The sequence below is a fragment of the Canis lupus genome, chromosome 18, assembly GCF_048164855.1.
Source record: "Canis lupus baileyi chromosome 18, mCanLup2.hap1, whole genome shotgun sequence".
NCBI classification, from domain to species: Eukaryota; Metazoa; Chordata; class Mammalia; order Carnivora; family Canidae; genus Canis; species Canis lupus.
In genome coordinates, this window is record NC_132855.1 from 24373968 (window position 1) to 24396507 (window position 22540).

Below are 22540 nucleotides of genomic sequence, written 5' to 3' on the forward strand. Positions count from 1 at the left end.
CTGAGCCACCCATTTGCCACCCAGGAAACTGCTGTAGCCCAGGTCATATCACCACATATTGGGCAAAACAAAGGCAGCCCTTTGCAACAGTCCTTAAAGGAGCCATCATACATGTTAAAGCAGTTGCAGTTCTTTGAGAATAAGGTCTGTATTACTTTCTGTGTGTCATTAGCAACCTGCACCAAGAATTTAGGCTTCTCTGTCTTCATGACCACTGCTGATCTGAGAAGTTTGGGATTGTAGATGAGCAGTTTAAAATGTCTCAGTGCTTGCTTATCACAATGCAGCAGCTTCTTTCTTGACCAATCTTTCATCAGTCTTACAGGTTTTTGATTAGATTAGAGAGTTCTACCAGAGTTGATTTGACAATTTTTCGCAGCTTATTAGTTGTTTTTGTGGAGAGATAGAGCTCTGAAATTCTCTACTCCACTTTTGGTAACATTATTTCCGTACTATTTTTTTACAACTTTTTATAAATCTATGAGTATTTCAAAATAAGTTTAATTCTCTGACCTTCTAAGGGAACATGCCATTATAAATTCATAGAAAAATAGTCTTAGTGATTGTTTGCAGACATTAGTTATAGAAAGTATTTTCTGTATATATCCTTAATAATTTGGTTTAGAATATGACAACAGAGGAATTAAAAGAAAGAGATAGTGATTACTACCCTGATTTGAAGATTTCTAAATTTTAGTGTAATATTTTCTTGAGTCCCTAGTTTTTATCATATTCACCTCTCATCTTGGTGAGGTCAGTTTTCTTTGTATTAATTTATGTGTCACCTGGATGATACCCTTTTGTGGATGTTGAGGTAAGTATGATATGGTAGAGTGGAATTTGAAGGATATTTTATGAATATCTTCTATATTGAAAGGAGGGTAAATAGATATGAATAGCAAGTAAGGCAGATACAATTAGGATTTTTTTAAAAGATTTTATTTATTTATTCATGAGAGACACACAGAGAGAGAGGCAGAGACACAGGCAGAGAGAGAGGCAGCCTCCATGCAGGGAGCTGGATGTGGGACTCGATCCCAGGACTCCAGGACCACGCTCTGGGCGAAAGGCAGGCACTAAACTGCTGAGCCATCCAGGGATTCCCCCCAATTAGAACCCAGCTTGGGACACTTGATTGGCAGCCAGTTGAGTGGAGGACTCTTGGTTTTGGCTCAGGTCGTGATCTCAGGGTCATGAGATCAAGTCCCATTCTGTGCTGAGCACAGAGTCTATTTAACAATCTCTCTCTCTCTTCTTTTGCCCCTCCCGCCCCCCAACATGCTCTCTCTTTCTCTCATTCATAAATAAATAAATAAATAAATAAATAAATAAATAAATAAATAAATAAATCTGTCTTTAAAAAAGAACCCAGCTTGGGTGCCTGGGTGGCTCAGTTGGTTGAGCGCCTGCCTTCAACTTGGGTCATGATCCTGGAGTTCTGGGATCAAGTCCTGCATCAGGCTCCCTGCTCAGCAGGAGTCTGCTTCTTCCTCTACCTCACCCCATTCATACTCGCTCTTTCTCTCATTCTCTCTGTGTCTCTCAAATAGATAGATACAATCTTAAAGAAAAAAAAAATGAACCCAGCTTAATTACTTTTCATTAGTAATTATTAACTTTTTAAAAAATTGATTCTCTTCTTCCTTAACACTGTCACCTCTTTGTAGAGAATAGAGTAAAAATCTCTATTTATTCACTTTGGAATTAGCTTTCAAATTCTTGGTTCAGATTGGAGTCAAGGAATCTGAGCAATTTTGAAAACTTGCTGAACTTGCCTAACCAATGTGTCAGCTTTATTATATTGACATTAACTATAATATATGTATAAAATATGATAAATTGGTTTTTAAAAAGAGCTTGCGATGTATGTAAATAGGGGCTATTTATTAACTGAAGAGATCTTTCTGGAATATATCCCATCTGATAGGTACCGGATTAGGTGCTGAGAATAGAATGTGGGCAAAACCAGATTTAGTTCCTGCTTTTAAAAGCACAGTACAATCTCTACTTGGTATATTATTCCCCTATGTTGTAAAAACAGACTGCCTGTTAAATCTCTACAGCAACAGTTTGTTTCTTGCCTAGTGATTGTTGATTAGTTGTTGCTTTGTCTACATGTCTCTCCTTCCAGGATGAAAGAGCCACCTTTATCTGGGACATTTGGGTCTCCCATCACTCTCTGCACTCTAGCCACATGGATTTTTTTCTTTTCCTTGAAAAACCCAATGATTCTTTTTCCAGGGCCTTTTCCTATAAAATTCAGCTTACCTGGTACACCATACACCATATCGTACCTTCTCATCGGGTCCTTTTAAACTCATACTTAGTTAAATCTCAGCCAAAGTGTCAATTACTTAGGGAAATTTTTACTGACACCTAAGTCTGTGTCAGCCTACAGTAATTCAAAGTGATTAGCCAGTAATAATTGATTACTAGAACAAAAGTCAATACTCTTTAGAAGATTATAACAGAAACCAGAATCTCTGTAACTTATCATCCATAATGTCCAGTATATGATCAAAGTTCATAGTCATTCAAAAAAGAAGGAAAATGACACTCAAGCAAAATGAACAGTCAATAGATATCAACTCTAAGATTATTAGAAAACTGGACTTAGCAGAGAAAGGTTTTATTTATTTTTATTTTAAGATTTTATTTATTTATAGAGATGCAGAGAGAGAGAGAGAGAGGCAGAAACACAGGCAGAGGGAGAAGCAGGCTCCACGCAGAGAGCCTGACGTGGGACTCGATCCAGGGTCTCCAGGATCACGCCCTTGGCTGCAGGCGGCGCTAAACCGCTGCGCCACCAGGGCTGCCCCAGAGAAAGGTTTTAAAACAGCCAGTATAGGGGTGCCTGAGTGGCTCAGTCGGTTAAGCATCTGCCTTCATTCAGCTCAGGTCATGATCTTGGGGTCCTGGAATTGAGCCTTGCATCAGGCTCTCTACTCAGTAGGGAATCTGCTTCTCCCCTTGCCTCTGCCTCCTCCACTCTGCTCATACTCTGTCTCGGTCTATCTCTCAAATAAATAAATAAAATCTTAAAAAAATAAAGCAACTATTATAAATATGCTGAAAAATTAAAATAATATTTAAAGAGTTAAAGGAAATGAATTAATAGGGAATATCAGAAAAAAAAGGAAAGTGTAATAAGAAAGTGAAATGCAAATCCTAGGTCTGAGGAATAAATAAATGAAAATTTTCTTGTATGGATGGATATGAGGGTGATCTGGTTGTGACATCTGTCACCCCATTGATCACTAGGCTTGATTTGGCTGATCTGTCTGGCTAGGCCATCCTCTTCCTCCCTCACTGCTCCATGTGCATCCCTCACAAAGCTGTGTGCTGTATTGAAGAGGGTGACCATCCCAGATAGGAGAGGACCATTCTTCTGTCAAAGGTATACAGGTAGCTGTGCTCCCCTGCTAGAACCTCCAAATAAGCTCTCAAGGTCTATTTGTAGAACATAGGGTAGTCAAGTTTCCAAGACTCCAGACACATCCAAATGAGGTGCTGCCTGTGGCAGTCTGCATTTCTTAAAAAAAGAAAAAAAAGGAAATTTTTCTTTCTTTCTACAGGAAAGATTTCCTGTATGAACTTAGCTGCCTGTGCAGTCTGCATTTCTTAAAAAAAGAAAAAAAAAAGGAAATTTTTCTTTCTTTCTAAAGGTAAGATTTCCTGTATGAACTTAACAGCAGATTGGAGAAAACAGAATAAAGAGGAAATGTCAGTAGAAATTATCCAATCTTAGAAATACAAAAAAAAAAAAAAAAGATTGAAAGAAAATGAATAGAGCCTCTAGGATCAGTGGAAAAATATTAGTTTTGCATGTGTGTAATTGGAGTCCTGGAAGAGGAGAGTCATGATGATAGGAAGCATTTTTGAAGATATAATGGATGGATTTTCTCAAATTTGATCAAAAATATTGATAAACAAAAAAATATATTGATAAACTACTCATCAAGGAAACTCACATTACTATATGTTCTACCAGTTCTATTCATAGATGTTTTACCAAGATAAATAAAATGTGCCCACAAGATTTGTATACAAATTGTTCCAGTTACTATTGCTGCATAACCATCCCAGATTTAGTAGCATAAATAAAGCCGTTTTATCATGGTCTTGGATTCTGTAGTTAAGAATTTGAGAAAAGACAGGTGAAGATGACTTTTCCCTTTCTCCAATGTCTGTGGTCTTAGCTAAGAGTGCTCAAAGGCTAGAGCTAATTGGGGGCTGGAATTATCTGAAAACTCACTCTTAAGTCTGCTGGTTGATGCTGACTCTTAGCTAGGACTCAGTAAGATTGTCTGTGGAGAACACCTACAGGTGGCATCACCGTGTTAGTCCTTGGGCATTTTCATAATACAGTGGATAGGTTTCAAGAATGATGGTCCCACAGAGAATCAGGTGGAAACTTGTATGACCTAGTCATAATACCAAGCTTACTTACATTCAAAAGGAAGTTACATTGATTCCACTTCTTGATGAAAGGTATGTGCAAGTTATCTTGTAAGGAGATTATATTGTGATTATCTTCAGAAAATACAGTCTATCACATGAATGTTTAAAGCCTTGATTCATAATAGCCCCAAACTGGAAGTAATCTGTATGCCCATCAACCAGTAAATAGGTAAAATAAGAAAGAACAAGTCCGCATAAGACCAAGCTATAGATACACTCAATGGCATGAATAAATCTCAAAAACATTATGATAAGAAGATGAAGCCAGAAACACATGTACATAATATATGATTCCATTTGTATGTAGAAGCTCTTATGCATGCTGAAGTAATCTATAGTGATAGAAATCAAATCAGTAGTTGCCTGGGTTAGGGGGTTGGAAGGTTGACTGGAAAGGATGGCTACATAGAACTGAACACTTTCAATGTGTACATTTTAGTGTATATAAATTATACCTCAAAGTTGATTTTTAACAATTTAAAAAAATATTTAACAATTAAAAAAACTAAGGTCAGGTAGGAATTAGAAATAAGCATACAACTCTTTTGAGGAGTTTTAATGTAAAACAGGAACAGAGAAATATGAAACTAGCTGAAGAGGAAATGAGGTTAAGAATTTTTTGGGGGGAGTGAATGTTAGAGAGAAATTTAATTAGGGAGAGACAGAGACTTGTTAAAACAATTTTGTTAGGTGGGCAAGAGAGGATGGTTGCAGTTCATAATTCAAAGGATTGGCCTCAGGATTATGGACAATTCATTTGTAATTAATAGAAGGGAAGATAGAGCAGAAAGATACAGATGCTTCTAGATAGGTAGACATTTGGGAATTTGTGGAAGTTCTCTTCTGATTGTTCAGTGAAATAGAAATTAAGATTATCAGCTGAGATTAAGAATGGGAAGAAGGTTTTAGAGTTTTGAGCACCAGGTAGAATGAGCAGGGGAAAGTGAACAGATTGTGAAGCAACTGCATGATTGGCACGCAGCATTGAGGGCTTGCTTAAAGTTTGTGGTCATAATTTGTAAGTGTTGTTTTAATTGTTTTTTTCTACCTTGTTAAGCTGCATGGGTACTGAAGTGGACCAGGTGGAGAGTCGGATTTTACCAGGGGTGTATAAACAATTAAGGGCAAAGTAGTTGAGGGAGTACATTAAAAATGATGATTAGAATTGACTAAAGAATTTGAAATGGTGAGGAGAATATTGGGAAGCAACATTAGGTCCTGGAATGGTCAAAAGGTTTTGGGGTCTGCATGGAGGATGTGCTGGAAAGATAGGAGAAGTCAGAGGGGATAATAACAAAGGCTAGGGCAGTGGTTCTCAAAGTATCATATGTGGACCTCTTGAGGGTCCCTAAGAACCTTTCATATAGTCTACAAGCTTAAAACTATTTTCATAATAAAATGGGCTTTTGTCTTTTTCACTCCCATTAATGAGTATATAGTGTTGGTTTCCAGAGGCTATGTAAATGATGACTAAATGGATATATGCTTATAAGTCTTGTGTTTTAAATTTTTCTTTTTTTTTTTTTTAAGATTTTATTATTCATTCATGAGAGACATGCACACACAGAGGCAGAGACATAGGTAGAGGGAGAAGCAGGCTTCATGCAGGGAGCCCAATGCGGGACTTGATCCTAGGACTCCAGGATCACACCCTGGGCTGAAGGCAGGTGCTCAACCGCTGAGCCACCCAGGGATCCCTGTTTTGTTTTTGAATATAGTAAATATCAATAGATATTAACCTACATAAATAAAAAGCGATTTCAGAGCTTCAGTGATTTTTAAAAATAATTTTATGTACAATTTTAGATATATATATTTTAAAGATTTTATTCACCAGGGCTAAATATTATTTAGATATTATTAAATAAATCTGGGATCCTATTATTTATTTAAAGACTGAGAGAAAGAGAGAGCACAAACAGGAGTGGCAGAGGGAGGAGAAAGAAACCACCAGACTTCTAGCTGAGCACAGGGCCCGGCTAGGAACTTGATGTCACAACCGTGGGATCATGACCCCAGTTGAAACCAGGAGTCAGACAGTTAACCGACTGCACCACCCTGGTGCCCCAGTCACCAAGAATTTAAATAGGAGTAGCTTGAAAGACAGACAGTGAGCCAGAGCTAAGGTCATTTAGAAATGAAGGGGAAGATGGTAGGGGAATTGATTGATAGACGAAAACTACATGAGTTTCAAAGAAACGTCTGGTGGATGGTTTGAAAGGAGAGAGAAAGAATGATCTGAAATGATAATAAGGAGGAAGGAAGACAGACCTAGTGGTTTCTTCCAAGGCTATGTGAGGAAAAGCAGTCATCTGAGATGACCACAGGGAAAGCAGTGTCTTCAGAGAAGAGACCTGGGTTTCATACTAGAAAAAGAAGAAAGAGACATTCAGAGAATTGTTAAGGACATAGAGGATTTTGCTGCTAACAGATTGTCAGTTTCAGAAGGCACAGCGAAAAAACTTCCTTCCAGAATTAGGGTGGGATGGGAGATGGCGGTAAAACCGAGAATATGCAAGAGTTAAGATTAGTGTGTGAGGGCTGAGTGTAACCTGGGAGCTGTAGTTTCTTGTGGTGGCCAACATAAACGAGGATCCAGGGGTGAAGGGAATGATAACTTTTGTCTTGGTAGACCTGAAACACATAGTGGTGGTGAGGCTGTGAAAGTTTCAAGGGTGGGGAGGAATTTTGAAGCCTTTCTTTTGAGCAGTGCAGAAGAAGGCAAAGAGGACAATTTTACTTGAGCTTGAGCACATGCTAAACAAGTCAGTATTCAGATTAACTCAGCTATGCAATTGGGGGCTCCCATTTGATCTCTGTCAAGTGGAAGATAAGAGGCTTGAACTGTCTGGTGTTACTCGTGTATAATATACACACAGAAAAATGCACAAATTAGTGTGGGGCTTGTTGAATTTTCACCAAATGAACACACCTGTGTAACCAGCCCCTACATCAAGAAGCATAACATTACTAGAACCAAAAAAGTATTCCCTTAAGGGCAACCGTTATCCTAGCTTTTTTTTTTTTTTTTTTTTTTAAGATTTATTTATTTATTCATGAGAGGCACAGAGAGAGAGAGGCAGAGACACAGGCAGAGGGAGAAGCAGGCTCTACGCAGGGAGCCTGATGTGGGACTGGATCCCAGGACTCCAGGATCACACCCTGATCTGAAGGCTGATGCTAAACCGCTGAGCCACCCAGGTGTCCCTTGTTACCCTAACTTTTAACAATTGATTAGTTTTGCCTGTTCTTGAAGTGTATGCAAATATAATTATAGAGTATATTTTCTTTTGTCTGCCTTCTTTTCCACAACATTGTGACACTATTATAATTATAGTTCACTTCATGTGTGGAGCTGGATGCGGGACTCGATCCTGGGACTCCAGGATCACGTCCTGAGCCCAAGGCAGATGCTCAACCGCTGAGCCACCCAGCCATCCCTGTTTCTACTTTTTATTTTTTTTTTATTTATTTTTTTAAATGTTTTTTTTTTTAAATTTTTATTTATTTATGATAGTCACAGAGAGAGAGAGAGAGAGAGAGAGAGAGAGGCAGAGACATAGGCAGAGGGAGAAGCAGGCTCCATGCACCGGGAGCCTGATGTGGGATTCGATCCTGGGTCTCCAGGATCACGCCCTGGGCCAAAGGCAGGCGCCAAACCGCTGCGCCACCCAGGGATCCCTGTTTCTACTTTTTAACTATTTACAAAAACTGCTGCTATGAAAATTCCTAAGCACATCTTTCAGAAAACATATATCCATGTTTCTATATGGTATATTTTTTATGGGTGGAATTGCTGGGTCTATGGAAGATGAATGTGTTTTAAGTTTAGAAGATATTGCCTAAAGGTTTTCCAAGATATTGTACTTATTTATATCCACACCAGCTTGTATGCGTATTCTGTTTGCTCCATACCTTTTTCAACACTTGGTATTATTTGTCATTCATTCTAGCCATACTTTGAAATGTGTGTGTGTGTGTGTGTGTGTGTGTGTGTGTGATATTTTATTGTGGGTTTTAATTAATGAAGCTGAACACCTTTCATATGTTAGGTTTCCATTTGGGTAAGTGACGTGCTTGTTTTTCCTATTGGAGTTGTTTGCCTTTTCCCTACTAATTTGAGTTCTGTATATGTTTTGGATATGAAGCTCTTGTCAGATATGTGAAATGCAAATATCTTTATCCTACCCTGTGGCTTTACCTTTTTATTCTTAGTGGTAACTTTTAATAAATAGTAGTTCTTCCTCCCCACCCCAGCTTTATTGATGTATGATTGACAAAAGTTCTATATATTTAAGGTATAAATGATGTTTTGATATGCCACAATCAAACTGATTAATATATCCATCACCTTACATAGTTATCTTTGTGTGTGTGTGTGTGTGTGTGTGTGTGTGTGGTGAGAACACTTAATTGAGATATCTACTCTTAGTAAATTTCAAGTATACGTTTTTAACTGTAGTTACTATACTATATGTATATTGGATCTCCAGAACTTACTCATCAGATGACTGAAAGTTTACTCCTTTTTTTAAATTTCATTTTTATTAAATATTTTATTTATTTATTCATGAGAGACAGAGAGGCAGAAACACAGGCAGAGGGAGAAGCAGGCTCCATGCAGGGAGCCCGACGTGGGACTCGACCCTGGGTCTCTAGGATCACGCCCTGGGCTGAAGGCGGTGCTAAACCGCTGAGCCACCTGGGCTGCCCCAGCATTTGTCTTTCTGTGTCTGGTTTATTTCACTTAGCATAATGTCCTCCAGGTTCATCTGTGTTGTCACAAATGGCAGAACTGCCTTCTTTTTAGGACTGAATAATATCCTGTTGTGTGCTATATTTTCTTTATTCATCCGTTGACAGGCAGAAGTTCTTACTTACTTTTAATGAAGTCCAATTTATTTTTTTAACTGCCTTATGATTAGTGCTTTTGTGCCTCTTTTTTAAGAAACCTTTGCATACTCCAAGTTTATGAAAGTATTCTTTTTTTTTGAAAGTATTCTTTTATGTTTCCTTCCAAATGCTTTGTTTTACCTTTTTTCACTTAAATCTATAGATCCATGAAACTGATTTTTGCATAAAGTGTGAACTAGTAGGCCATGGTTCTCTTCCCACTTTCTACCCCATGTTACTGTCCATTGACTTAAGCCTCATTTAATTTAAAGGCTGTGCTTTTCCTACTGAATTACAGTGTCACTTTTGTTATAAATCAGGTGACATATATATGTAAGTCTGTTTCTGGCTACTCTGTTTCATTACTGTTGTTGTTTTTTTTTTCCTGGCCCTTCTGATAATACCACACTGGCTTAACTACTATGATGTTGGTAAGTTTTCTAGTAAACCCTGATATTTAGAAGTTCAAGTCCTATAGCTCTGTTGTTCTTCAAGATTGCTTTGACTATCTTTGATCCTTTGCAAATCCCTCTTGATTCCTTTTAACCTTTAAAAAATTAGTCTTAATTTTAAGTAGGGAGTTATTTTAAATTTTATCTCCCCAATTCTCTGTAATTTGATGTAGAATGGTTTTATTTGTGATAATTTTCTGTCCTACTAGATAAACAATGCATAAATTTAAAAAAAGAACACTTATTTGCATTTATATTTACTTCGTTCCATTTTGTTTCACAAATAAGTATAATATAACAAGATAAAAATAAGTAGATCCTGGGGTACCTGGGTGGCTCAGTTGGTTAAGTGCCTGACTTCAGCTAAGGTCATGATCTCAAAGTCATCAGGCCCCGCCCTCCCTGGGAGTCTGCTTGTCCCTTTCCCTCTCTCTCTGCCCTTACCCTCACCCTCCACTCATGCTCTCTCTCTCTCTCTCTCTCAAATAAATAAATAAAACCTTTTAAAGAAAAAGTAGACCCAGGCAGAAAAAAAGTGAAACAAGAGAAAGAATTAATTCAGGCCTGCTTTTTTATGTATAGGCAGAAACTGTGACTCCCATCTTATTAAAATCAAAGCAAAGATAGTCAGTTATGAGAGTCACAGTATCCATATGTAAAAGCAAACTAATTATTCTATTTTTTTAAAGATTTTATTTATTTATTAGAGAGAGAGAGACAGAGAGAGAGAGAGCTAGCATACACACAGAGTGAAAAGGAGAAACAGACTTCTGCCAAGCAGGGAGCCTGTCGTGGGGCTCAATCCCAGGACCCTGGAATCATGACCTGAGCCAAAGGCAGACAGACACTTAACTGAGCCACTCAGGTGCCCCACAAACCAGTTATTCTAAAGAAGAGTTCTTGCTGGTGGTAAAAACTGAAGATGTGAATTTTCTCCTCTTTTGGATTTTTTTTTTTTTTTTCCTCTTTTGGATTTTAAAGGTGATAACATATGATCTAGCAGGGTAACATTTAGGACACCATTGCAAAGCCCAGTTTATCTGAATGGACAATTCTATAAAATCAGTAGAATGATACAAATATGTGGTTTTTGATAGTTTGACTTGACCTAAGGATAAAATTTGGAATAAAAAATAAGTGGGCTATTTTTAATTCTAAAAAAGTAACATGCATATCTCTCAATTCTTAATTAATGGATGAATATATGTGTGTGTGTGTTTATACGTATTTTTCTTAACCATAGTTTTATTTATTTATTTTTTAACCATGTTTTTAATGAGAATTGGATAATAGAAACCTTAGAATATATTCTTTGGCAAGAACCTGTGTTGTTCATTAAGGCATATCTGTAAGTTGTAAACAAAAATGATTAAATAAAACTTTCACAGTAAAAAAAAAGGCCTCTCTGTACACTTTGATAGGTAGCTGAGAAGAGGCTATATGAGTTGATATTCTTCAATAGTAATATTTCATAGTATTAAAACTTTATTGCCACTGTAATAAGTGCTTTAATTTGTATTATTTATTACTGTAATAAGTGCTTTTATTTGCATTTTTTATTTTAATCCTCACAATAACCCCTTGAAAGTAGGTACTGTGGCTATCTGTATTTCACAGATGAAAAAAGTAAGGTAATACTACAAATAAGTAATAGAATCAGGATTCAGTTTCTGGCAATTATGCTTTTATTTCTACTACCTGATAATGCTGATGGAAATTAAGAAGCCTAATACAGGATTTGTGCCTGAATTAGGAGGTTAGGAAATTCAGATAGAGCTAAGATTTTTCTTCAAGAGGCAGTTTCTAGGTTTACTCTCATACAAATGGTGAAGAAAACCACATTGTACTTTCACAAAAATTTTGCTTGAGATAAATTTGTTTTGTATTTTCTTTAGCTTCTTTTTTTTTTCTTATTTTTATTTAACTAAATCCCAGTCTTCTGAATAACTATTGTTGAATATGATCATTATCCTGAATATTATCACTTTTACTCTTGTTTTATGAGTATTAAGCTTTCAGGGAACCAAATCGCTGGTCTAAATATATTATAAAGAATCAAAATATAAGCAAATTGAATTACTTAAATGCTTTCTATGAAGTCATTTTTTAGCATGTCTTTTTATATTTTTACAGTTTTAAAATATTTTCTGCAATTTTCTTAAAACGCATAATATTTTGGAACTATTTCATTGAAACTAGGGGAAAGTGTTCAGTATGTTTTGCAGCTGGCATTCCTGAAAGCTAAATGAAAATTGCAGAGCCAATTTCATTACGTTGTGATATTTATACTTTTATTCAAATATTTGTGTTTGAATGCTTGTTTGTGTACATTGTTTTGAAATGAGCTTAGTAATTTATGCTTGAAACTGCTTTAATTTCACAAATAAGAAGTAACTACATTTTAGAGGATTAGTTCTATTCATTGTAATCTGACTATAAAATGTATTTAAAATTTTAGCATTTTTCTATGTTAACTTCCAGGTCGAAGGTCTAGAACAGATGTGGAAAGATGTTCACTTCAGAAAAAGGGGCTGTGGAGGAATGGTTGTCAGAGTTTAAGGTAATATTATTGTTTCAATATAATAATTATATACCAAAGAAGTTTTTTTTTTTTTTTTAAAGATTGTATTTATTCATTCATGAGAGACCCAGAGAGGCAGAGACATAGGCAGACGGAGAAGCAGGCTTCCTGTGGAGAGTGTAATGTGGGACTTATCCCAGGACCCTGGGATCTTGACCCAAGCCAAAGGCAGATGCTCAACTACTGAGTCACCCAGGCACCCTTGTTTGGGGCTTAAATCTCAGTGGCTCTTTTTAAATATTATTTTACTTCTTATAATTTTTATTTTTTTATGACTGAAAGGCTAAGAATCTACGGAAGCAAAAATATGGGCCAACAAATCTTAATAAGGAAGTATTTACACATAGTAATTTTTTCCAGAAAATCAATTCCTTTTTTATCCCAAGTGGTTAAAAGAGTTTGTTTTCTCCTTTTCATAGCAACACCACAAAGAATGGTTAAAGTTTCTGAACGTTAATGTTACCCTCTCCAACCATCAAAGATTTGTGATTGAAATGTGTCTCCCAATTTGGAGGGCAATGAGAGTGGGTATGATCAACAATGAGAAGATGGGAAGGTATCTGCCCACCTTTCTACCAATGGATCCTTCTCTAGCTGGCTGATTTTTGTTTTCTTACGAATTTTTCTCTATAATAGATAAAATTGTGTTCTTTTTTGGGGGGGAGGGGAGCAGCAGAGGGAGAAGGAGAAAAAGAGGGAATCTTCAGCAGGCTCCACACCCAGTGCAGAGCCTGACATGGGGCTCTGTCTTTCAACCCTGAGATCATGATCTGAGCAAATACCAGCAGTTAGTTGAACCCTTAACAAACTGAGCTACCCAGGCAACCCTAAAACTGTATTCTTTAACTAGTTAATTGCTTGCTCCTGGTCCTCTGGGTCTTCTTACACATAATTATGTGAACTTCATGTTGATGAACCATAGGAATGAGGGTTTGGGCTGTAACTGTCACTGTCCAGCCTAGTTAGCCCACAATGTTCAGGGACAAATGTATAGTCTGTCAAAGTCAGACTTATTGGCTTGTTTCCAAGAGGGAGACTGTACAACAGGCACTGTATGGGCATCTTGCCAAACAGAGGACAAGACAAAATTACAGGATTTGGAGGAAAAGTGAAGTTTAGATGAAATGTAAATGAAGTAGTATTTTGATGAGCTCAAAACAAAGCAGGGCTGTGTATAAATCTGGTGTGGACTTCAAAGTGGACCCAGGGTCATGTTGACTTGGAAACTACAAAGTTAACATCTATGTGGAATGTTGTGTTCAGAAGTTCTGGCTTCTTATCTGAAGCTCTGGCTTGGTTGGAAATCAAGCCTGCTTCTTGGCGTCAAGGTGACTTAGATCCTCCAGGCAAGAGTGAGATGTTTCATTCTTACTGATGTATGTTCGTACAGCAAAGTTTTTGATATTTATGATTTTAGATAACAAGTCTTCTCAGTGAGTAAGAATACAGTTAGTCACTCAAAAAGGGAGGTTGTTATGAAGCTTCAGCTGCAGTGTGTCCTTGAGAAAAGTAATGTTTCCTGTTAATTTTGCAGCTGGCCTTATCAGCCATTATTACCTCATTCTAACAAATGGCTGGGCAGATTTTCACTTTGTCAGTTATTATAGTCATGAGTTGATTATCCTTCTATGGATCCCCTAAGTTATCATAAAGTGATATAGAATCTTATAAAAGTGCACTGTATATAGTGCCTTCTACATATTTAATATTTAATTTATTCATTCATGAGAGATACACAGAGAGGCAGAGACATAGAGAGAAGCAGGCTCCATGCAGGGAACCTGATGTGGGACTCGAGCCCAGGATTCCAGGATCACGCCCCGGGTCAAAGGCAGACACTTAACCACTGAGCCACCCAGGTGTCTCGCCTTCTACATGTTTGAATAATTTGATTAAACCTTCCGCATATGTTATTTTTATGAGTGTTTAGAGTGTTTTCAAGCTTTTTTTTTTTTTTTTGCTTCAGAAGTGTTTAACATGGTTCATTATATCATGATTTTTTAAAAAAATAATTATTTGTGAAAGAGAGGGATAGCCACATGTGTGTACATGCATGAGTGCAGGGAGAGGCAGAGGGAGAAACAGACTCTCCTCTGAGCAAACAGCCGGACATGGAGCTTAATCCCAGGACCCTGAGATCATGACCTGAGCCAAAGACAGACTCTTAACTGGCTGAGCCACCCAGGTGCCCCATCGTGATTTTTTTTGACAAGTTGATGGAAACTGTCAAGTGTAAGAGTTGAGTACTACTTCTAGGGCATTGTTATGTTTAATAGTGAATACAAATTTGCAAAACAAACATAGCCAGCCAGTTAGCCATGTTTTAGTATGGGAGTTGAGGAAAGGGGGCATGTTGAAGGATGGGGTATCGGGGAGGGTTCAACTATTAAGGCAAATAATTGAAAATCGTGACTTATTCCCTTACTTTCCTGTCCATTTATTTATTCCCTTTCTTCTGGCTTGGATATGTGACCCTAGCAAGTGTTGCAGTGAAGGGTAATGGGGCAGTGCAGTAATATGGGCAATAGTTTGCCCCAGTGTTTGAGGAAGTGGATAGTTGGGCAGAGGGTTGCAGAGGTAATAGGTAGAAGACTCAGCCAGAGTGATTACATTGGTAAGTTGGTTACTTTGAGTAAGTAAGTAAATATATGGAGGATAATGAGAGTTAGGTTACTCTGTGTCTGAGAAAGAAATTAGAAACATGGACAGGAAAAAACAAGAAAGAATGCTAAGGTGTTAATCTGGAATTGGAACAATCAATATGAACTAATGGTTCTAAATATGTATATGATAAAGCTATACATGTAAAACCACATATATATATATATATGTTACATGTTTTGGTTAAAATATTTAAGAAAGGAAGTTTGGATTCATTTATATATATATACACAAATATATATATAATATATATAGATATATATATATAGATATAGATCTCTCTCTCTCTATAGAGGGAGAGAGAGAGAGAGATGGGGGGGAAGCCTCTCTTTGGCTTTTTTTTTTTTTTTTAAGATTTTATTTATTTATTCATGAGAGACACACACAGAGAGAGGCAGAGACATAGGCAGAGGCAGGCTCTATGCAGGGAGCCCAATGTGGGACTTGATCCCAGGACTCCAGAATGACACCCTGGGCCAAAGGCAGACTCTCAACTGCTAAGCCACCCAGGCATCCCTGGTTGTTTAATTTGATAACTATTGTGCTATTAAGGCTAAGATCATCAGATTGACAAAGGTATAGTACAAGCATATAGGGCTGAGAAGTCAGAAACACTTTGATGTAATTATAATTATTCTGCTAGGTAGTTTCATGATGTTGGAAAAATCACATTAACTTTTTTAGGTTTCAGTATCCTAACCAGAAAAAGTGAAGTGGCTGGTCTATGAGGATGATTTTAGTTTTATATTGTTCCATGGCCGAAGTCTGAACCCTCAACCCTATAACTTTATTCACCACACTTCTAAGCGCACAGACAACACAGTTTGCTTTGTGCAAATTTTTTTTTCCTCTTTGGAAAAACTATTCAGTATCTACTCTAGCTATGGGCCCTCATTAGTATTTCTTTTATATACCAACAAAGTGATTAGACTTGAGACTCATTATTTCAAGAATTTCATGAGTAGTTGTTTCTTTCTTTTTTTTTTTTTTAGATTTTTCAAAAATATATATTTATGTGAGAGAGAGAGAATGAGTGAATGGGTTTTGTTGCGGGGGGAGGTACAAAAGGAGAGGAAGAGAAACAGACTCCCTGCTGAGCAGGGATCCTGGTGCAGGGCTAGACCTCAGGACCCCTGAGATCATGACCTGGGCCAAAACCAAGAGTCAGATGCTCAACCAATTGAGCTATCCAGGCACCCCAAGGTTTTATGTGTTTATTCATTTGAGAGAGAGAGAAAGAGAGCATGCACATACATAAGTGGGGTGTGGGGCAGAGAGGGAAGGAGAGGGAGAGAGAGAATTTCTCAAGCAGACTCCACCTGGAGTGCAGAGCTGGATGAAGGGCTTAATCCCAAGACTTGAGATCATGACCTGAGCCAAAACCAAGAGCTGGCCACTCAACTGAATGAGTCTCCCAGGCACCCTTCCATTGTAATCTTTTCAAAGATTTATTTATAAAGTATTATCTTTCAGATTGTATTGTGCTTTTCTTAATGCTATGTATATATTTATCTAGCAGATTTCTAGACTCCTAACTTTTTAAATTTTCCTGTAGTCACTGAATCTTAAAATCTAATCTTGTGTATAATGTTGCTGAACAGAGTTGTTTTATTTATTGGTTCTCCATCCATCTGTCTGTCTTCATTAATTCTCTTCCACCCAACCCATATCACCTCCTTACATTTTAAAAAGCCATCTGCCAAATGATACTTTAGTATGAAGCATCTGTCTTCTTCAAATTTTGCCAAGACTAATTTCCCATTATTTTATTTTATTTTTTTGTCTCCAGTTCTGCCTTCTGAAAAGTGAGAAAACTTAGCTGATATTTCAGGCTAGTAGCTTTGAACTAGTACAGTGCAAGAAAATGTAAAGGTTTGTTGTAATAGTATTTAAATCCTTCAGTCTCTATTAGATTTTAAGTTTTTCAAAGCATTGTTCATAAACACAGCAATTATATTTCCTCCCCTTCTATAGACGAAAGTAGCTTTTCTCACATTTACAAAATGAAATAATGACAGAATTGTGCACTAATTTTTAGAAGACCTTTCCTCTCATTTAGCAGTATATTCCTAGACCCAGGGTATTTTCTGGGGTTTATCTTTTCAGAGAAGAGCTATCCTTTTGCCTTTAGTTGTTTCACAGAAAGTATTTTACAAAAAAAAAAAGAAAGAAAGAATTTTACCTCATGAAGGTTAATTGGTACATAAACTAAAAATTGTAATTCACCTTTTTTATGAATGTTATGGCCTAGGTAGTATATGTAATATTATAATATTTTTTATTCACTAATCATTTTTTAAGATTTATATTTCAATTCATTTAGTTTTAAATTTTATAGTTAGACACACATGTAATAGTGTATTTTTTTTGTGATAGTGTATTTTATACATATAAGTCAGATTCACTTCCATTCAGGGACTTAAAAATCTGTTGTTTATTTGACCATTATTCCCTTTTATATAAATTCCCCTAGTATTAGGTTACTCTTGATCAAATAACGGAAATTAAATGTTGCCTGGAGATCTTTTGTTACATGGTTTTGAAATATTGAAGAATGCCCTAATCTCTTTATGTAAGTAGTTGCTGTGAAACTTTTTTTTTTTTTTTTTTTACTTTGGAGAATGGTGGAAGGTTTCCAGGTAGTTCACATTTACTTAGCATTCTGGTAAACAAAACTATTTTATTGACTTAAAAAAAGAATCTATTCGCTTATATATCTTAAGATGAAATGTGACCTATTTTTAAAGAATCTACTGAAGTGTAAATGGTAGCAATGTTTATTTCTTATTCTGTTCACCTATAATAAATCCCTTCAGCAAAGGTTTGAATATGAGGCCTTGTGCTGAGTGCCACGGATGGAGAGATGGATGATAAAATAGTTCTTTCCCTTAAGGAGCTCATGGTAAAGTAAAAATGAATCACATATCAATGGTATAAACATTTATGCTGTTTAATTTTCTATGTCTGTTTATGGACATGTACACTTACATGCACTAACCATAACTGTTTTAAATTATGAAATACTAGGAGGTGGGACATGTAAGAAAATAGTGTACATCTTGGAATGACTGTTAGGAATATTTTGAGATATTATATGTACTGCAGGATTAGTATTTGTTAATTGATTGAAGTAATTTACATAAGAAAAAATAATGACTTGGAGACAGATATTAAGAAAGGGGTATACTCTAGAAGGGTAAGTTTTTTCATTTGTTATAATGAAGTGTTTTGTTTTTGTTTTTGTTTTCAGATTTCACAATTACTTTTACCCAAAACTGTCTGACTAAAATTTTATTTCTTCCCATTCCTCTCTGGTCATGGTGTCTTTTCTGAATGGGTGGTGCTGGCAAGCTGTAATTGGTTGTCCATGTTTTAATGGCATTAGGAAAACTAGTTTGAAAAAAAAGAAAAGGAAAACTAGTTTGTTGATAGTGTGGCTTTTTCTCTAGTTCTGAAAGGTCTAAAATTTGCCCCTTACTCCTAAATTAATAGTTACTATATGTAACTCAGTAGTTACTTTGATAGATGATCTGTGGCTTTAAGGTTTGAAACATTATTAGATTCTTATATAACATGTTTATTAAGAAGTAGGATCAATATCACTAATGAGATTTGTAACTTATATAATGCTACAAAGAAATATATCTTTGGATTTACACATGCTTTGTATTCTCATTTCTAACACCAAATTGTGATCAAAGATGAAATGATAATGTTAATTTCTATCCCGGTTGATGATAAGAAAATTAAATATATTTTTTGTTGAGACATGATTCACATAACATAAAATTCATTGTTTTAGGGTGAAAATATAGTGGTTTTTGGTATAGTAATAATGTTGTGCAACTAACACCAGCATCTAATTCCATCACACCAAAAGGAAACTCCATACCAGTTAGTTACTCCTAATTACCCCTCCCCCTATCTCTGGCAACAACTGATCTACTTTCTGTTTATGGGTTTGGGTATTCTGGACATTTCATAAAAATAAAACCTATTTTTTAAAATTTGTTTAGACACTACCAGAAACATCTTTATCAAATTATGCTACAAATTTGAAAGACAAGAGTTCTTTAGTTTCATCTCTGTATAAAGTTATCCAGGAACCACAAAGTGAGGTAAGTACTTTTACAGTTTATTGTACTAGTAGTATTCAATTGATTGATTTTAAATTTTTTATTATGAAATATAACATATATATGGAAAAGTAAGAAAAGATATGTTTAAGGAACTTTAATATATATTATGGATTTTTATCTGATTACATTTGAGAAATGGGTTGGAGAGGATAAGAGTAAAATACTATATCTTCAAAAACTGGTAGAGTTGAAAAAAAAAAGAACTATAGTAACATGAACTTCACTGTACCATCTCCTAGGCCAAGAGATAAGATTACTACCATATTCTAAAAGCCATCTCTGAACATGTTCCTCCTCTTCCTCTACCTATTTGCCTGTTTATCTATCTTGTTAGAGGTAGCCTAGAAAGTCAAGATAATTATATGTATTGACAGATTCAACAAATATTTGTTTGCTCATTATGAGCTAGCTTCAATGCTAAGCAATAGAAAATCAAAGATAAATAACACATGGTCTTTATTCTGAAAGAAGAAAGAGGGAGAAAATAAGTAAATACATGTTTTCAAGGCAATGCCTAGATAGATATACACAATTCCAGGTATGCAAGGTGAAGGGACATTCCAAACTGTTGGATTAGTATATAGAGGGCTGAGAAAATGCAAAACATTTAAGGATGGCAACCAGTTTGGCTCAGCTGGTGTTTCTCTGTCCTTCCTTCTTTTCTCTTGCCCCCATCTTTTTTCCTTCTTTAGAAAGAAAATGTAGTTTGAAGGTGATAAAATGACCTATACTCCAGATCCTGGTGCTTACAAATCCCACCATTCATAGTAGAAATAGAAAAGGATTGGAGATAGCATGGGAAAAAAGGCATGGCATTTGGGGAAAAAATAGGCTAATGCAATAGTTAACAAGAGAATAAGAGTGGTACTGAACTAAAGCTGGAAAGATTGGTTTAGGCTGTAACCATGGTGAGCCTTGAATTCCATCATAAGCAGTTTAGACTTTTTTTGCACTAAAGGCATGACTTGATCAGATTATTGTTTCAGGAAGTTGACTATGTGGAGGATAGATTGGAGAATAGAAAAATTGAAAGCAACAGATGCTAGGACAATAGCCTAGGAGGGAGCTATTGAGAATGGAAAGAGATGGAGTAGAGGGGAGGGATATGAGGTATGTAGTTCTTTTTGTACCCAAGTTTGGTAGATCACATGGCAGGTCTAACACCACTAATGTTATTATTCAGTGGTAAAATAACATAATCTTGAGTCTGGTCCCATGTGGATCTATGCGTCCTTTGGATGAAGCTCTTAAAACTACAGTCTATTTTATTTATTTTATTTATTTGGAAAGGGGTTCTGGAAAAACCCATCTTCTACTGATGATGCTATAAAGTGCATCATGACTTTTACAGGCTGAAGAAAAGAGTAGGGATGAAATTGATAAGCCCAAAACTTTATTTGGAATAACCGAATAAAACAATCATATTTGCTTCTTCCTTCCTTCTCCCCAATGTTAAATTTGTGTAGTACGTATAGGTAGCTTATTTTCTTGAAGGGTTTTAGTTTTTAATTATTGGGTGGAAGGTATTTTACAGTTTTCATGTTTGAGAATTATTTCACCAAATAGAATAAGAATAGATATATGTTTTATTATTTTTTTAATTAAATCTTGTTTCTAATAGACTAGCTTGGTTCATAGCATTTCTTTTATTCAAAATGAATACAGTTCTCATGGTTCAGAGTAGTACTCAAAATATTTGTGGTGAAGGACCAGTTTTTTAAAAAGTTTCAATCTGTCACAGACCTATATATGTAGCTAATATACATGATGAATGTGCAACTCACATCATATGTGAAGTACCACACAAATTTGATAAACCCCTACTGATCTATACTATATCCTGTTCAGTAAGGGTGCTGATCACCTACTTGGATGTAAAAGTTTCTTTTTTTTTTTTTTTTTTTTAATTTTTATTTATTTATTCATGATAGTCACAGAGAGAGAGAGAGAGAGAGGCAGAGACACAGGCAGAGGGAGAAGCAGGCTCCATGCACCGGGGGCCCGATGTGGGATTCGATCCCGGGTCTCCAGGATCGCGCCCTGGGCCAAAGGCAGGCGCCAAACCGCTGCGCCACCCAGGGATCCCGGATGTAAAAGTTTCTAAATGTTTCCTCGCAATTTCTGTATTTACATTGTTGGGCACTGGTGACATTTGTGGATAGTCTTTGGTTCATGGACCACACTTTTAGAAACACTGGTTTAGGAAGTTTTGCATGTAAGTTTGTTTTATGTTTTTAACTTGATTCATGTGGTAAAGATGGTGTATTCTATATCTTAAAACACAACTCAATCTTAAAAAATATATTTAGAAGTGCTTCTAAAATATAATGGTGTAATCTAATATCATAACCTCCCTTTTTTCTCTTTAGAATATTTTGTATCTTAATTTGGAGATATTCCTAAAATGTTGATATTATTCATTGTCTTTTGGCATTTTTGAAATTTGGGACATTATTTTGGGTGTTTTTTAAAGTTTAGCAAATTTAGTATTTGGATTTTATTAATAGAACTTTTTTACTATTCAGTTTATTTTATTTAATAAGTATTTATTGAACCCATATAATGTGCCAGAAATCACTTAGAAATGTAGCAGTGAACAATATAGTCCTAATTCTTGATCTTTTGGATTAGAACTTGTATTCTGGTAGGTAAAATAGACATTAAGCAAATACTTAAATGTATAATACAGTGTTGGGTAGTGATAAAACCATGAAGAAAAATAAAGTGGAGTAGGAGGAAGTTTGTGTTGAGGTTCAGGAGGTATTGGTTGAATCAGCTCTGAATGAATTAGGGAGAAAAAATAAAACTAGGGGCAAGAGTTTTCCAGGAGAGGGAGTAGTTGTAACTGCAAAGACCCTGTGATAGAAAATGTGTAGTATGTTCAAGAAATTATAGAGGCAGTTTATGGGTACAATGCGGTTTGCCTGAGTGGTCCTTTTAATTGACTGTAACTTTAAGACAGGCATATGATTAGAGGCTAACAGACCTCAAGTGTGTTATGAAATCAGTTGTTTTGTGAAAGAGCCACATAGTGTCTCTTTGGTGTTCTGGGCATAAGGAGCCCAAAGTATGGAGCGACCACTCAGGGCCTACTAACACCTGAATGGTGGTATCCTTCCAACTTTTTAAAAATCTTTTTCCTACCTATGTTCTTCAGGAATAGCTCAATGTAAAAAAAAAAAAAAATTAATTTGCAAGATTTTCTTAACTTTTCCCCAACTTCTATCCCTGCTTTAGTCATTGAAAGGCATTTTAATGTCACATTTCTATTACTATTAGAAATCTCTCTGAGGATAGTCTTCTTATCTGCAAATGGATTTTTATAAAAGTTTATTTGTAACTTAACTTGTTTT

At 36.0% G+C, this 22540-nt stretch overlaps 1 protein-coding gene across 7 annotated transcripts in view; it reads left to right on the top strand.

Moving 5' to 3' along the window:
- HYCC1 (hyccin PI4KA lipid kinase complex subunit 1) overlaps positions 1-22540 on the top strand; it is a 124838-nt gene that overhangs the window by 36701 nt on the left and 65597 nt on the right. For 6 of the 7 annotated variants that reach the window (XR_012010858.1, XR_012010862.1, XR_012010861.1 and 3 more), the window contains exons 2-3: positions 12288-12366; positions 19065-19166. Coding sequence is in view for 3 of the 7 variants with exons in the window: in XM_072783802.1 (XP_072639903.1) it covers positions 12316-12366; positions 19065-19166 (153 nt within the window). In the remaining 4 variants the exon portion in view is untranslated. Of the gene's footprint in view, positions 1-2059; positions 3666-12287; positions 12367-19064; positions 19167-22540 lie in introns of those variants that run through there. The other variant, XR_012010859.1, reaches the window with a different exon arrangement.